Source organism: Macaca thibetana, chromosome 3 (assembly GCF_024542745.1).
Source record: "Macaca thibetana thibetana isolate TM-01 chromosome 3, ASM2454274v1, whole genome shotgun sequence".
Lineage (NCBI taxonomy): Eukaryota > Metazoa > Chordata > Mammalia > Primates > Cercopithecidae > Macaca > Macaca thibetana.
In genome coordinates, this window is record NC_065580.1 from 19,190,646 (window position 1) to 19,206,331 (window position 15,686).

At 46.3% G+C, this 15,686-nt stretch overlaps 2 protein-coding genes across 15 annotated transcripts in view; one reads left to right on the forward strand and one right to left on the reverse strand.

Annotated features, from left to right (window-relative positions):
- Positions 1 to 15,686, reverse strand: part of NDUFB2 (NADH:ubiquinone oxidoreductase subunit B2) — a 1,166,996-nt gene that overhangs the window by 919,927 nt on the left and 231,383 nt on the right. Inside the window, exon 1 of one of the 14 annotated variants that reach the window (XM_050782344.1) lies at positions 11,075 to 11,078. The exons of 8 other annotated variants lie outside the window; for them this stretch is intronic. The gene's annotated coding sequence lies outside the window, so the exon portion shown is untranslated. Of the gene's footprint in view, positions 1 to 10,064; positions 10,069 to 10,218; positions 10,223 to 10,701; positions 10,706 to 10,751; positions 10,756 to 11,026; positions 11,032 to 11,074; positions 11,079 to 15,686 lie in introns of those variants that run through there. 5 more of the 14 variants (XM_050782309.1, XM_050782343.1, XM_050782342.1 and 2 more) reach the window with 5 other exon arrangements.
- HIPK2 (homeodomain interacting protein kinase 2) overlaps positions 10,391 to 15,686 on the forward strand; it is a 218,907-nt gene continuing 213,611 nt past the window's right edge. Inside the window, 1 exon segment of the mRNA XM_050782226.1 lies at positions 10,391 to 10,677. Within this exon segment, the coding sequence (XP_050638183.1) occupies positions 10,659 to 10,677 (19 nt within the window). The 5' untranslated portion in view covers positions 10,391 to 10,658.

Below are 15,686 nucleotides of genomic sequence, written 5' to 3' on the forward strand. Positions count from 1 at the left end.
ATAGGGTGGTCAGGTTAGGTTTCATGCTTAATGCCCTTTGGACCCAAGTTTCTACTGCTTGCTCTCCTTGGCCATCCCAGTCATTGCCCTGGCTTTGCACAACCATCAGACTCAGGAACCCGGTGGTGCCATCTTGTTAGTCACCACTCTCCCAACTGCCCACCACCTTCCCCTCTCTGGCTATTTAACACAGGACTTAACATTCAGAAGTTTGTAATGAATGTAATAATGTCAATAGAGCACAAAGAAATTCAAGGATATTTTTAAAAATCTTACCTGTTGTTGTTGTGCCTTCTATTTAAACATCCAACTCAACCAGACAAACTAGCTCAAATCAGCCAGGCGGTCCAGGCAGTGTATGTCTCCTAAAGAAAAGATAAGCAAAGCAAATCAGCAGCTTCTGAAAGTTGATGAAGTGTACCACCTAGGGCAAGTGGAATGCGAGCTGAAGATATTGGCATATTCCAAAAGAAATTCTTTAAAAATTCAAATTCATCTCATACATACATAAGAAAATCCTCAGAATTCTGACAAAAGATTCTTTGTTGTTGTTTTTTTTAACTTACACTTTGAGGTTGGTGAATTATTTTTAAAAGATCTATACACAGACTGTGATAAAGCACTATAAGGAAATCACAAAACTAAATTCTTCCTTAAAATGACTAAGATGTTGTTAGCTGTAGGTAATGGGATCCTTGCTAAAGGTGTCTTCGTAAAGACAGCTCTCCTCTCAATAAGGCTGGAGGTCAGTGGTTCCAAGGCCAGTTTACTTCCTCACCTGCAAGATGTCACTAATTGATCCCACCCAAAGCATCCCATCCTACTATGTTATGGCTGAAGAAGAGGGAAAGGAAATGGACCACCTCTTCCCATGGAACACACCTTTATGAGAAAGGAGACACTTTCTCAGAAGTCTCCAAGTTTTACCTTTTATCTCATTGGGCCACATGACCACCACTGGAAACATGACTGATTTGCTGCAACTGACTTAGACCAATCATAATTTACTTTCTTGGGCAGGTACATTACTGCCTAAATAAAATCAGAGTTCTACAACTGAGGAAGAAGGCACCAGAGCTAGGGAGCAGACAACCACATGTGTCTTCCACATAGAGTGAAAAAAAGCTTCTGGATTATATGGAAGAAAAGAAAAGAAAAGAAAAAAGAACCCTAGGCTTAAAAAATAAAATTAAGCTTTGAAGTTATTTGAAGTAAAAGGTCTATCTGTGAAACTTTTCACTAAAATAATAACAGGTAATCCCAAAACTAAATTCTTCCTTGCATTCTATCACTTAATTATTATATTCCCAGAACTGTTCAAAGCTGTCTAGAAGTATACCCTTTCTCATGGATTCAGTACACATTTATTATCTCCTTCATATCTGACACTATGGTGTTTTGTTGCCTTGTATAGTTTATCTTCCCCTCCCTTCACATGAATAATTTCTACTGAAGAGGCAGACATTATTATCCCACTGTATAGATGAGAAAACTGAGCTGCAGAGAAATGAAATCATTTCCCTATCATCACCCAGTTAAAAGTGATGGACCTAATTTTACTGATGGTCAGTCCCTCTTTCACTGCTCCCATAGAGGGAAAGGTGAGACATTTAAAAAACAAAACAAAAACCTGTAATACTAGATAGGAAAAAATGAATGCAGCACAAACAGACCTAAAATATGCTTTGGGGAGAATAAAGGAGACATTGCCTCTGGGGATGTGGGTTGGGGAATAGGAAGGGCTTCATGAAGGAAATAGCATGTGAACTAGGTCTTAAAGGATGGGGAAGATGTGGCGTTCAGGACACTCTGGGCAGAGAGGCTGGCGTGTACAAAGACAAAGATGTGCAGCTATTGTTTAGGGTGCCTGAGAGGCAAGAGTAGGAAATGAGATTGGGAAGGGAATTTGGGGCAGATTACGATGGGATTTAGGTGATGAAGGTTATGAAGGTTATTGTGCAGGTAATATGGTGACTCTGAACATCTCTGAGCAATGGTATGCAGTGCGCAGGAAGACACTGTTGTCAACAATGAGTTATGTGAATTAAAGAAGAGGGACAGACTGGAGTCAGGAACACCTGTTAAAAAATATAGCACAGCAGCCCAAGGAGGAGGTGCAGATAGGCTGAATCGGGTACTGGCAGTAGAAATGAAGAGGAGTGGCCTATAATCCCAGCACTTTGGGAGGCCGAGACGGGCAGATCACAAGGTCAGGAGATCGAGACCATCCTGGCTAACCCGGTGAAACCCCGTCTCTACTAAAAAATACAAAAAAAAAAAAAAAAAAAAAAAAAAAAAAACTAGCCGGGCGAGGTGATGGGCGCCTGTAGTCCCAGCTACTCGGGAGGCTGAGGCAGGAGAATGGCATAAACCCGGGAGGCAGAGCTTGCAGTGAGCTGAGATCCGGCCACTGCACTCTGGCCTGGGCAACAGAGTGAGACTCTGTCTCAAAAAAAAAAAAAAAAAAAAAAAAAAAATGAAGAGGAGTGGAAGAATGTGAAAAGCTCTCACAACAACAACAACAACAACAACAACAACACCACAATGGGTCCTGGCAGTTGACCTGCAGTGGCTGGAGCTGAAGGACTAGGAGGTGGTTATTGTTTACCAGAAGCAGGTTTGGGAGGAGATGAGTTCCATTTGGTAGAGGTGTCCAGAAAGCAGGTGGAAATGTGGGACAAGAGCTAAGGAGGCTATGTCAATTCAAATACCAGCCTCAGAGATCTAGAGGTGAGCTTGCCAAGAGAACAAGCAGAAGGGAACAGAAGAGAGCTTAGATTCAGTCCATCAAGAAAGAGGGTGAAGGGAGAAGGACATGGCCCCTAAATGATCAGGTCTCTCTCTTCTTAGTTCCCTCCTTTAGCCCCTTAGCCTCTCCCTCCACACCAGCAGTTATGGAACTGCTTTGTGTAAATGTATCCCCTAGGGAGTAAATTCAAAATACAGATTGCTGGGTGCCATCCCCAGAGATTCCTGAGTCAGTGGGTTTGGGGTTCTGCCTGAGGAGTCTGTGTCCTTAGAAGGCCCCTTCGATGCAGGCAGCCCAAGGACCACACTTCGAGAAGTGCTGCCATGTAACCTCTCCCTGTGTGATCTCACCTCCTTCTGTGGATGAGCCACCCATTATACACTTACTGATGACTCAAAACAATCTCTATCTCCCATTAAAAACCCTTGGCTGAGCTCCAGTCCTGTACACCCACCTGGCAACTGAGTATCCCTATCTGAATATCTCATCGGTACTTTAGACTCAACATGTTCAAAATTGAATTCATTTTTCCCCACACCTGGTGCATTCAGAATACAGTACAAGTTCTTCAGCTTGACATACAATCTCCAGCGTCATTCTCAACCACTGTCTCGGCCTTGCTTTTCATGTTTAGTAATATTATAATTTCTTACAGATCCTGGACACTCATACCTATCCTATATGCTGTCCCCTGCTAGAACTCACAGTGCCGTACACAGACATGCCACCTCCCCTGCCCCAAACACACTCCTTGCCATTTGTCCATCTATACTATCTTTTGACCATGTGCATCCTTTTTACTGCTGCACTCATTACATTGTATTATGCTCCTTGCTTGGTGGTTTTTCTTTGAACATGAGCTCCTTGAAAGCCAGGGCTATGGCTTATTCCCTTTTATACTCCCAGCTCCTGCTACAGAATCGAGCACATAGTAAGCTGTAGCTGAACATTTGGTGAATTGACTTTCCTTGGGAAGAGAAAGAAAGAAAGAAAGAAAGAAAGAAAGAAAGAAAGAAAGAAAGAAAGAAAGAAAGAAAGAAAGAAAGAAAGAAAGAAAGAAAGAGAGAAAGAGAGAAAGAGAGAAAGAGAGAGAGAGAGAGAGAAAGAGAAAGAGAAGAAAGAAGAGAAAAAAGAAAGAAAGAAAAAAGAAAGAAAGAAAGAAAGAAAAGAAAGAAAGAAAGAAGGAAAGAAAGAAAGAAAGAAAGAAAGAAAGAAAGAAAGAGAAAGAAAGAAAGAAAGAAAGAAAGAAAGAAAGAAAGAAAGAAAGAAAAAAGAAAGAAAGAAAGGTGGAAGGAAGGAGGGAAGGAAGGGAGAAGGGAAGGAAAGACAAGGGAAGGGAGGCCAGAAATATTGGGGAAAAAATCCAAAAACCTAAACAAGCATGTGAAGGGAGGAAGGACTAGGAATATTGAAAAACAAAACAAAAACTAAACAAACATGTGAAGGATGTGAAAGGGAAGGGACTGAGCCAAGAAGAGTGAGGTGATTAACAGCGTCTAACTCATGTTTGCTTAGAGATCAAGCAGAGGAGGAACTGAGAAACGGCACTCGATTTGGCATCCAAGAAGCCACTGGCAACCTCAGAGCAAAGAGTGAGTCCTAACTGCCCTCTGCCAGGACGGTCAAGCCCCTCCAGGGGTTGCCACATAGGAGCAAGCTCTTTCATGTCAGTGGGAGGAAACCTTACAACTGAAACTTCACACTGCACAGAAATGCACATGTCCACTGATTCATGACTGAGGTAGGCTTAACTTGGCTTAACAGGACCTGTAGGCTTTTAAAAGAGCTCTCCTTGGTCTACCTTTACTTCTACCTCCACCCCCAAGCTGCTTTCTGCACCATTTCTACCTAGTCTGTCCAAGTTCAGGACTGCACTGCAGGTCAGGGAAACCAAGCTATTACCTTCCTCCCATCATCAGAGAAATTTATCTGCAGGGTTGGGTTGCTTCTCTGAACTGCTTCTCATGTGCAAATCCATCCTAATCTGCCATTCCCGCAACCTCCAACAAAATCGCCCTACCTTCTGTGCATCTACATTACAGCTTCTTTTCATTCATGGGCTGATTGCCCTTTTTTTTTTTTTTTTTTTTTTTTTTTTTTGGCCATAATTCCTTTCTGCTGAATGCTCTTACAGCATCAGGAAAACAGCAGGAAAACCTGCACCCCTGTTCAGGTGTCTGATCATTTTCCTTCGAGGAGCAGAAGCAGAAAATGAATGATGTTTCCCTATTCCCCTGATTTTGCCAGTGTAATTTCTCCAAGACTGCCGTTTCCACAATCAGATTCCCTTCACTCTGCCAAGCTTCACTCTCCCCTTTGCCCTTAAAGCCACAGCTCTATTGTTCCTCATTTGAATGCAATGTCTACTCTTTTAAATTCTCTGTGAGTGTAATGTCTTGTCACTGAAGCTTTCAGTTAAAGAGTTTTGTTATTAAATACTACTGTGTTACATATTGTATCATTGAAACCGATCAAAGGCTTAAAGCAGAAAGACAAGATAATTTCTTAAGAATAATCCAAACAAAAATAGGTCTCTACTATGACTTGTTAAGAAACAGAATTAAAAGAAAAAGAGAGGAAGAAGAAACAAAGAATGTGTGGAAAAGATAGAAAGATACAAAGAAAAAGAAAATTAGACACACAGTCAGAAAGAGAAGAAAATAGAGATAGAGTAAGAGACCAAAAGAGAGGTGTGATATCAAAAGACAGAACTTGAGATAGTGACCTACCTCCCCCAGGCACATCCTTGAGAGATAAACCACAGGCTCGGACATGGAAAATAAGGAGCTGTCAGGAAAATAAAAGCAACATACACCAAGTGAGAATAAGATATGAGCCACACAGACATCATGCTAAGAATACCCTGAGAGTAATAGAGACATACACACCCAAATGCATACACCAAAACAAGGGTTATCTCTATCCTGTGGCCTTGAAGATATTGTTTTGTTGTGCAGCTTCACAACTATAGGCATACATGAAAAAAAAAAAAAAAAAAAAAAAAAAAGACCCTTCGTTCCATGTCCTGTAAGTAAAATGAACTTGAAAGGAGGTCAAAGCTCCCCCATGTTCACTCTACCAACTCCCAAGAAAGATATGATTTGCACCATTTTGTAGAAAGGCAAATTAAGAAGAGGTAACGGTATAGATGGTTACTAAATCCTTTCCAATTTTCTCGCCTTTATTATTGTTCTTCAATGCACCCTGAAGTTAAACGGTATTTTGGCAACGTAGAGTTCCATGTACTGTAAAAAAAAAAAAAAAAAAAAAAAAAAAAAAAAGTGATTTTTTAAATGATTGATTAAACTCCTTAGAACACTGACTGCTAATGTATTTATTAAATAAATAAAATACAATGCACACTATCTGTAGCCAAATGGGACAGCTCCCAGAACCCTCTCATTGTCTCAGGCCCATGACTGGCAATGCCCTCTCTGCTTGGAGTACTCTCTGGTTCTCTTTTCTGGTACCTCCCTAGCCCTCCCCATCCTTCTACTATCTCCACCCATAAAACAGGACACATATTCAGGTGGAATTTAAGAAACCTGTATTTCCCTCCAAACTAGTTCACCAAAGTCACTAATGCAATTCTTCTTGCTAAATCCAATGGATGCCTTTCTGCACCCCCCACCCCCGCTTTTTTTTTTTTTTTTTTTTTTTTTTTTTTTTTTTTTTGAGGTGGAATTTAGCTCTTGTTGCCCAGGCTAGAGTGCAATGGTACTATCTTGGCTCACTGCAACCTCTGCCTCCTGGGTTCAAGTGATTCTCCTATCTCAGCCTCCCAAGTAGCTGGGATTACAGGCACCTGCCACCACGTCCAGACAATTTTTTGTGTTTTCAGTAGAAACAGAGTTTCATCATGTTGGCCAGGTTGGTCTCAAACTCTTAACCTCAGGTGATCTGCCTGCCTCGGCCTCCCAAAGTGCTGGGATTACAGGCGTGAGCCACAGCACCCAGTTGCCTTTCTGCTTTTATCTGATGTGGGCCTCTCAGTATCACGCAGCACTGTTGGCCTCGCTGGGATGTTGAGGAATCCCCCTGTCCCAGCTGTCCTCCAACTTCTCTGCCCTCTCGTCCATGGGGAGCTCTTTTTCCTCTTCCCATGCCTCAAATACTGGTACCCTCCAGGCTTTGTCGCAGATCCTCTCTCCTCCCAGCTCCCATGCTCTCCTTCGGTGACATTTCACTGTTAGATTTATACCTTGCTGCCACTTGATTACAGTCCCCAGAGGGAAAGGAGACAATTAGTATACTCAGTCTGCCAATTCATGAAAGAAAATCTAAGCTCATTTCAAGAATATTTTTCCATTATATCATACCAACTACGCTAGCTCAATTGAATGCATGTTTTGCGTCTCATGGATACAGCTTCAGTCATGGCGGCCTGAAAAGAAGGTAGGCCTCTATCCTTTTGGCTCCATCTTGTTCCCCTTTCATGGGACTCTATTTCCTTGCCCAAGATGGTTCCCTTTTTATGGGGAGGAGACTACCTGTAAAATGTTTTCAGTTGACACAAGTGATACTCATTTTAAGATTGCCTAGAATCACTCACTGCTAGACAGCAGCTGGGATGGACTTAGAGGGCATGAACACTGGTCAGTGCTGAGTTCAGGGGCAGTCCTGTAAAGCAGGGACCTTGCTCCAAGACGCTGCCAATCCAGTTATGAACACAGGGTACCTACACAGAAGACAAGAGTCAGCCATCTAGGGTAGGGGTATGCTGTGGACAACAGAGCGTGAGCAACAGGCAGGAAATGTTCTGTGAGCCTAAGGAAAGATGAGACAAAAGTCAGTGGGGCTGGTCACAGGGAGGAGTTAGAATAATAATAACTTTTATTGAATCCCTACTATATGTCTGCCCTCTATACAAAACTCTCTCTGTAATCTAACCCAGCCTCAGGGGCTGTGAAGAGGACAATATGAAATGCCTTTTATCAAGTTCTTAGTGTTGTGCTGGACACAACGGGGCATGCAACAAATTGCAGTTATCATCCATTCAACAAATATGTGTGCAGTACTCACCATGCATTAGGCAATGCACAGTTACTGGACATACACTACAAAGCAAGAAAAACATGGTTTCTGTCCTTACTGAGCTTACAGTCCAGAGATGCCTTGTCCAAAATGGTAGCCACTAACTATCCATCATTATTAAAATTAAAAATTCAGTTCCTCAGTCATACTAGCCACATTTCATGGGCTCCACAGACATAAGTGGCTACACTGCCATTATGGCAGCAAGTTCTAATGGCCAGCACTAGAAAGGAGCAGAGAGACATGTATGTAGGGTATGTATGTAATAGGGAGTTACATACCTGTGTGGTGAAGGCTATGATAGAGATTTATAGATGCAAAAGGAGAACATTACTATTGTTCTCCTTCTCATAATCAATATACAGACACTGAGGCTCAGAGAGGTTAAGCAATTTGACCAAGATCACATAGTTAAGTGGAAGAGCTAGGATTTGAACCTAGGTCTGACTTACTCCCATGCTATCTTGGGCTGTTTTGTGGAGGAGGTGATCCAGGCACAGGTAGAATCTGGTTAAAGAGAGAAGATGGAGAAGGCACCCCTCTGGGAAAGTGGGTGGGAAAGTGACAGCTTGGGCAAAGGCACAATGACAGAGATGGGTGAGGCTGGCAGTGGGCTACAAGTAAACCAGTCTGGCTAGAGAAGTAGTGACTTGCTGAACTCATGTCCTTAGAAAGCTAAGTCAGGACTCACCTGCCTTGATGAAAAGCCAAGGCGCTAGAAAACTCAGCCCCACCTGCAGAGCTTGAGTCCTTAGAGGATGTTAGCCAGGAGCATGGCATGGCCAGAACCACATATTATGAAGGTGGCAGTATTTAGGATGACCTGGGCCAAGACTAAAGTCAAAGATTGCAGGGAGGATAGAAGGGAAAGAGATAAATGACAGGTGTGGAGCAAAGAACACTAGAGTGGGAGCCACGAGACCTGTTCCTAAGCTTCAATACTGTGTGACATTGGGCAACAGATTTTACTTCTCTGGACTCCATTTCTTCAATTCTAAAAGGGCAGGGCTGGCCCAGATGACCTCTGAGGTCCCTTTTAGCAACAGTGGTCTAGGATTCTGCAAATGTGAATGGCATTAAGTTAAGAGAAGGGGTAGGAATTGTAGCATTGATTATGGGGGCAAGGAAGACGGCAGAGTCCAAGATCACAGAGAGAAAGGGGTCGTGATGTGCCACTAACAAAATGTGAAAGAGCTTGCCTTTTTTGGGGGGAGGGGCGGGGAATAGAGGATGGGAATGGAAGATGGAGACCGGAAAGGATAAGAAGTAGTGAGAAAATCACGGGGTTGTTTTTAAGAATGTCATACAGTGTTAGAGATCATTATTTTACACCTTAAAAAGACAGCTTTTCAACTTTTCTAAACCCACGATTTACAGTCGGAAATAAAATTGACATCATGGTCTAGTACACTTGTCCAGTACCTATAATCGAAACAAAAGGTTTATGAAACAATAGTTGCCCTTACTAAGGGCAATGGACTCTAATATTTTCTATTGGATTCCATTTCATTCTTTTTGAAAGCCGGTTGCCTTCTGCTGCATTTATTTTATGATCTATTACTGTATCACGACCCACAGTTTTAAAAACTGTGCCTAAGAGGAGACTCAACAAGTCTTCCTAAGTTGGAGGGGATGGTAGGGCATCCTATCCAAGCATCCGGGAGGCAGCTGGAGAAGCAAACCTGAAGAGGCTCCGGGCTGGGGAGAGTTTGGAGAGTGTTTAGCGAAAGCCCTGATAGGAGAGAGCGCTGTGAAAAGCGAGGACCCAGACAGCTGTGAGCGCCCATTCAGTGATGGAGGGGGGACCCTCGGGACAGTGTAGACGCGAGGAGGCGAAGATCAGGGTGACGTCGAAGCCAGACTCCGGCAGGAACCCAGCGACCACCCCGGGGGCTGCATTTCCGCGGCGTGCACGGTAGGGCTTCGGTGCCTCTGACCTCGCGTGGCTTTCCGAAGCTCCTCCACTCACCCGCCCTCCCCGGGAGCACGGCGCGCGCCCACTCCTTCATTCATTCATTCCACTCCTAACTCCGCGAGCGCCAACCGGCTGTGAGATGGGCGAGCCACTTTGCCAGCCTGGGGCTCTCTTTCGGGTCGGTTCCCTCCCCGCCAGCACACGCGCGCACCCTCGCACCTGGGCACACACACACGCGCGTGCACACACGCACACACACACACAAAGTTCTGGGGGCCCCTCTGCGGACCGGCTCGGCTGCGCTGGGCTCGGAGCCCTGCGCCCGCCGGGTCCAGGCCGGCCCTCTCACCCGCTACCCCGGGCCCGCCCCGCGCCCTGTCCCCCCGCGCTGCGCGGCAGCCCCTCCCGGCGCGGTCCCCTCGGGCCGCCGGCGCGGCTCTGCCCTTCGGCTCGGCCTTCCCCGCCTCGCATCCGTGCCATCGGCGCTCGATTGCGCGCGGACTCCCTGTGGCTCTCCCGGCCCCGCGCCCCGCCCCCGCCCGCCGCCCCCCTCCGCCAGCAACTTTTGCGGAGCCCCCGCGCCCAGCCATGCTGAGCTGAGCCCCGCCGGCCCTGGCCGCGCGCTGCCCCCGGCTCCCGCCCCTCCGCGGACCCGCTCGGGGGCCGCGGCCGCTCGGCGCCTCGGCCTCGGCCGCTCCGCCCGCCCGGCCGCCCCGAGCCCCGAGCCCCGAGCCCCCCGCGCCGGGCCCGGGCGGCAGCGGCGGCGGCGGCGGCGGCGCGCCCGGCCCCCTCCCCCGGCGCCGGCCACGGGAGGCGGTGATGCGGGCGCGGGCGGCCTCGGCTGCGCCGAGAGCGGAGACACAGGCTCAAGATGGCAGATTCCGACTGAGGCTGGGGGGGCCGAGCTCGCGCGCCGCTTTCCCGTCCCCGTTGCCATGAACCGCGGACACCCCGGCCCCGATGGCCCCCGTGTACGAAGGTAAGGGGCGCCCGGCCCCGCCGACCCCGCGCCCGCCGCCCGCCGCGGCCCCCGCAGCTTTGTTCTGCCCGCGGCCCCGCGCCCGCAGCCCCCGGCGCCCGCCCCAGCCCCCACCCGGGGCCCGAGGGGGCCGCGACCCCCTCCCTCGCCCGGAAGATGACCGGGACCCGGCGCCGGCAGGGTCCTGCTTTCAGGGCGGGGAGAGGGACCGGGGGCGCAGGAGGGGAGGGGGCGTGTGCGAGGGTGGGCGGCTGCCCGCGGAGGGCAGGGGCGCCGGGGAAGGCGGACCGGTGACTGTGCTTTTTATTTATTTGCGATAAATGAAGGTGATGCGGCTCAGCTTCCACCGCCCCCCCACATTACCTTTCGGAGCACCTCCTTTCCACTTCGCTCTCCGCCCCGCGCCCCTTCCCATTTCTCTCCGCGCCCACCCCACGCTCCTTTATTCTCCGCGAGCCTCCGATTTTGGGGGGGCTGTGGAATCGGAATGCACGGGGCTAGGTGGGGAAAGAGATGAAAAGTCCGTGTCAGAGCCAGGCAGAACAATGAAATAGGCGAAAATCTCCCCGCATTAGCGTGTGGAAGGGGACGTGGACTTTGGGTTTTCCAGCCGGGGGAGCGGCGGATACGTTTTCCTGGCTCGGTCTGGGTCGACCTGTGTTGTGCACCTTCACCTGGCGTCGGGGTATTTTTCCCCATTTGCCTTTAGCAAGAAAGAAAAGAACGCAAGGCAGAAAAGCAGTAGGTCTGCCTCGCACACTGTCTTTCGTTTCTCTTCAGTCCGTTCTGTCAGCTTCCAGCCAGAAAGCAACCCAGAATCAACTAAGTTTTTACACTTCGATGTGTTTTTGTGTGCTTGTAGTAGGAGAAATTTTAAACCCAAGTGTGTCTGATTTTTCAGTCGTTTCATCGTGTAAATGTTTGTCTCATGAAATCATTGAATTCGCAGCCTTCACATACTTTTAGTGTGGGTCCCCCTGGCTTTCTTTCGGTTTTGTTCAGATATTCTGTGGATGAAATCGCAAATGAGAGGGGACAGGGTTTGTGTGGCACAGAGGAGGGCACGAGGGGGGAATGTAATCCGCCTGTAAATCCGGAGAACAGTTGTGGCCAGTGAGACAGGGAAGGCGTTAATAGTTTTATCTCTGTTATAAGAGGCTGATTTAAAAAAAAAAAAAAAAAAAAAACTTATCTGAAAAGAAAATCTGTTATTAGATTCAGGGCTCCAAATGAATTAGGTTTCTGGCCGGAATAAAGTTACCAGTCAGGCCCTGGATAACGAGGCTGTAAATAACCTATGGACTGTAAATATTTTTTTTCAGACTCTCTTAGAAACAAAGGGGCTGTTTAGAAGGCAACAGAGAGATGTTATTCCAGGGGCTTTCCTCTTTGATTCTGAAGAACACAAGGTCCATTTAACCATTCGACAAAACAAAACGAAATTTCTGATCACTCCACCACGCAGAATAGAACATGCCGGTGGACATGTGAACATGCGGGAGAACCCATGTCGGGCGTTCATTGTTCATCTGCGTCTACAGGAGGGGGCTACAGTCAATGCTCCCACTGTCTAGAGTGTTAAAATGAAACAATTTTCTCTTTATTAAGTACCTCCTTGAGACTCCCTCTGCTGGACACTCCTGGTGAGTTGCGAGAAGGAACTTGGCATTGAATTCAGAACTATAGTAAACGGCTGGTTTCTCTGTTACTAGGGACCGGGTATGTGAGTTGGGGTGTATTTTGTCAACTTTGTGGAAAGCCATCTTGGGAACTGCACTGTTCTCCTCCTGCTCCTTTCATTCTAAATCCATGTGGAATGTAGGCCATGCCCCCGAGGCTGAGACTTGGCTCTCCCCATTCCTGCTACATTGTTCTTCCAGTTCCTTACGCCAGATAAAGAATTGCAGGTGTGTAGGGTGTTACGGTTTAAGAATAATCATGGATCTCAAAAGTCTCATGAACTGTTTTTATTTGCCAGCCTTCCTTCCCTTTCTCAGGTGACCTCCGTGGTGGCCTCTTTCAGCCCTCGGTTTCCCTCCATCTTATCCATGTGCCTTCTTCATTCTTCCCGCGCTGTGCACCCTTTTATTCCGGATGTTTCTCTGTGCACCTTTATAATTATTTTTCTAATGTTCTTCCCTATCCCACCTCAACTAACCCACATCACTCTGCCAAAAGCCCAGGCCTGGGTGTTTTTGAAAGAGATTGTTGGATATGCTCTACAACAGGTGACCTCTAGAATCAAGGATTAGGTTGCTAGGACCCGCATTCACTCACTGATGATTGTGCCAAGACTCTGATGACCTCCTTTCTCCCGCCATGGTAACATCCGCTGGGTTCAGGAAACCTGATTTTTCCCCTATCTCAATCAGAACACATGGACTCCCTGTGTGCATGCTAAATGAGCAGAGCTTTTCCCGCAGATTTCTATAAGAAGAGGGATTCCTCATGGATTTTGAGCTCCTCTGTGCATGATTCTTCTCAGGAAAAGTGTAGTGACACAAGGGGGAATTGTTTCAATGGGGTGCTGCTGTACCAGGTTGGAATACCAGGTGAAGGCCCAGATGCATTAATGGAGCTTTCTGAACCGCCAGAGATTTAGACAGAAATGCTGTTTTTGAAACAAGGGGTATTTGATCATACGAATTAATGGGTGGCAAAGAGAATCAGTCTTCCCGGGCTTTCTTGAAGGATAGGTTTATAAATAGCACGTTAGTTTTTGGTGGTTTGGAACTGAACTTCTTATAAAAAGGTTTATTTTCTTTAGAAGGTTAAACATTTGCCTTGTGATTGTATTTCCCCTATCAACTTGCTTAGCAAGGCTTTTTCAATATCTAGTGCAAAGGCCAACAGCCAAGGTCTCTATTGCCATGGGTTCTGAATGAGAGGAGCCTGAATTCCAAGTTATTTATGTTTTCCTCTCCCTGAGATATGCTGTGTTGATTACTATTGGCTTATGTAAAGGAATACTTCACAGACTTCCAAAAACTGTTCTGCTGCAATTCATCATCAGATAGACCTGAAGATGCCTATCTACCAAGCTGTCTCCCAAGAAATGAGATTCGGAATCATCTTCAGTTAGCAGAGTTTGATGATACATGCCCTAAAATATCTGTTCCTGTGTTTAGGTTTTATATTTTAAAAATTAGTAAGTATAAATATTGCTTTTCTTCTCACCACATTTGAGTAGTAAGTAAGGTGCCTTAATCTTATCCTTGATTTCAGACAGTGTGCTATGATACTTGCATCAGAGAAACCTGAGTTTGAATCTAGCCATATGACTTTGGGCTTTATTGGATTGTGCAGGAACTCCATTAGAAACTAGTGCATGTAAAGTCCCTGGCTATAGTAGGCATCTTCTCAGTGTGTGTTAAATCCCTCTATCTTCTGAGATGCTTACAGGCATGATGACTCCAGGGAAAGAATAACCCACAAATAGTTTAGAAAACCAATAATAGCAACATCTCAATTATTAATCTCCTGCGATTCCCTTTCCAGTTTGGGCACCAGCAACAATAAACCCCCTATAGCCATAGAAGAAAGAACCTTCTTTTTACCCCTTCTGTGACCTTTCCAGATTCTTTATTTGCATTGAGCTTCTGCTAGTTTCAGGTAGAGAATTTCTCTTCTATAGTGGCACTTTCTGTGCTACTTGAAAAATGTGGAAATAAACTGCTGGGGCAGTTTCAGGGGCTGCAGCTGTGCCTTTTGGAAAGTATCCCCAGGTATGAAAGATAACCTTTGCCCTTAACCAAGATCCATTCCTAAACAAAGCAGCAGGCTGGGCAAGGGAGCACCCAGAGGTTCCTTCTCTCTCTCTCTCTCTCTCTCTCTCTCTCTCTCTCTCTCTCTCTCTCTCCCCCCCTCTTCCTCCCATAGAGACCAGTCTTGGTGAACCACCTTTGAGGTTTGTATGGAGCAAAGTAGTGATGATCAAGAGGGTGTAATATGTGAGCATTTCTTATTGTTCTCTGACCATGTAATTCGCCCATGCTTTCTGGTAGTCATATTAATGACAATTCAAGGACTTTGGGTTGGTATCAAAGATGGGCTTCAGAATAATGGCAGCAGACTTTATAGAACCACCGATGGGATGTGAACTTGAAAGGCCCAAACTCGCAAGAGTTCCATTTCATATGGCAATTCCCTGTTGGGGGGAAAAAGAAAAGGAAAAACCTAGAGTATAGGAAGATCTTTATTTTTCCTCTAAAAGAAACCCAGATGCTTGAGGGTCATGGTGATCATGGTGACTTAGGCCATATTGACTTTGTGCTGTGCACCGCCCTGCACCCTTCACCCACATGAACTCACGTGTGCCACCACCTGACAGACGAGGGCCCATGTTTAATGCATTCATTCAGCAAACATTTATGTAGGACCTGCTGTGTGCCAGGCCCTGTGGCAGGTTCTGGGTTTGTTGAAATAACAAAATCTTAATCCCTGTCCTTGACTTTACAGGGTGGGGGAAGTGAAAGAAGCATAGACTCATTAGACCTTGGGTCTGATTCGAGATGGAATTTTTTCTTCTTTTTTTTTTTTAGTGGCAGTTCGTACTTCTGACATGCCTGTGTTTTCTTCAGCTAGAATGGGAAGACTTGGCTAGGCATGGTGGCTCACACCTGTAATCCCAGCGCCTTGGGAGGCTGAGGCGGGTGGATCAGGAGTTCGAGACCAACCTGGCCAACATGCGAAAGCCCATCTCTATTAAAAAAAAAAAAAAAAAAATTAGCTAGATGTGGTAGTGGGTGCCTGTAATCCCAGCTGCTTGGGAGGCTGAGGCAGGAGAAGTGCTTGAACCCAGGAGGAGAGGTTGCAGTGAGCTGAGATTGTGCCATTGCACTCCAGCCTGGGCAGTGGAGTAAGGCTCTTTCTCAATAAGTAGCTAAATAAATAAAGAGCGGGAAGACCCCATTTTCCTATTTTCTCTTGAAGTATTTTCTTTACGTGGACTCAGAAAAGTGTTTCTGAGTATAGAAAATACTCATTACAAGCTTTCTTAGAAATGTCCT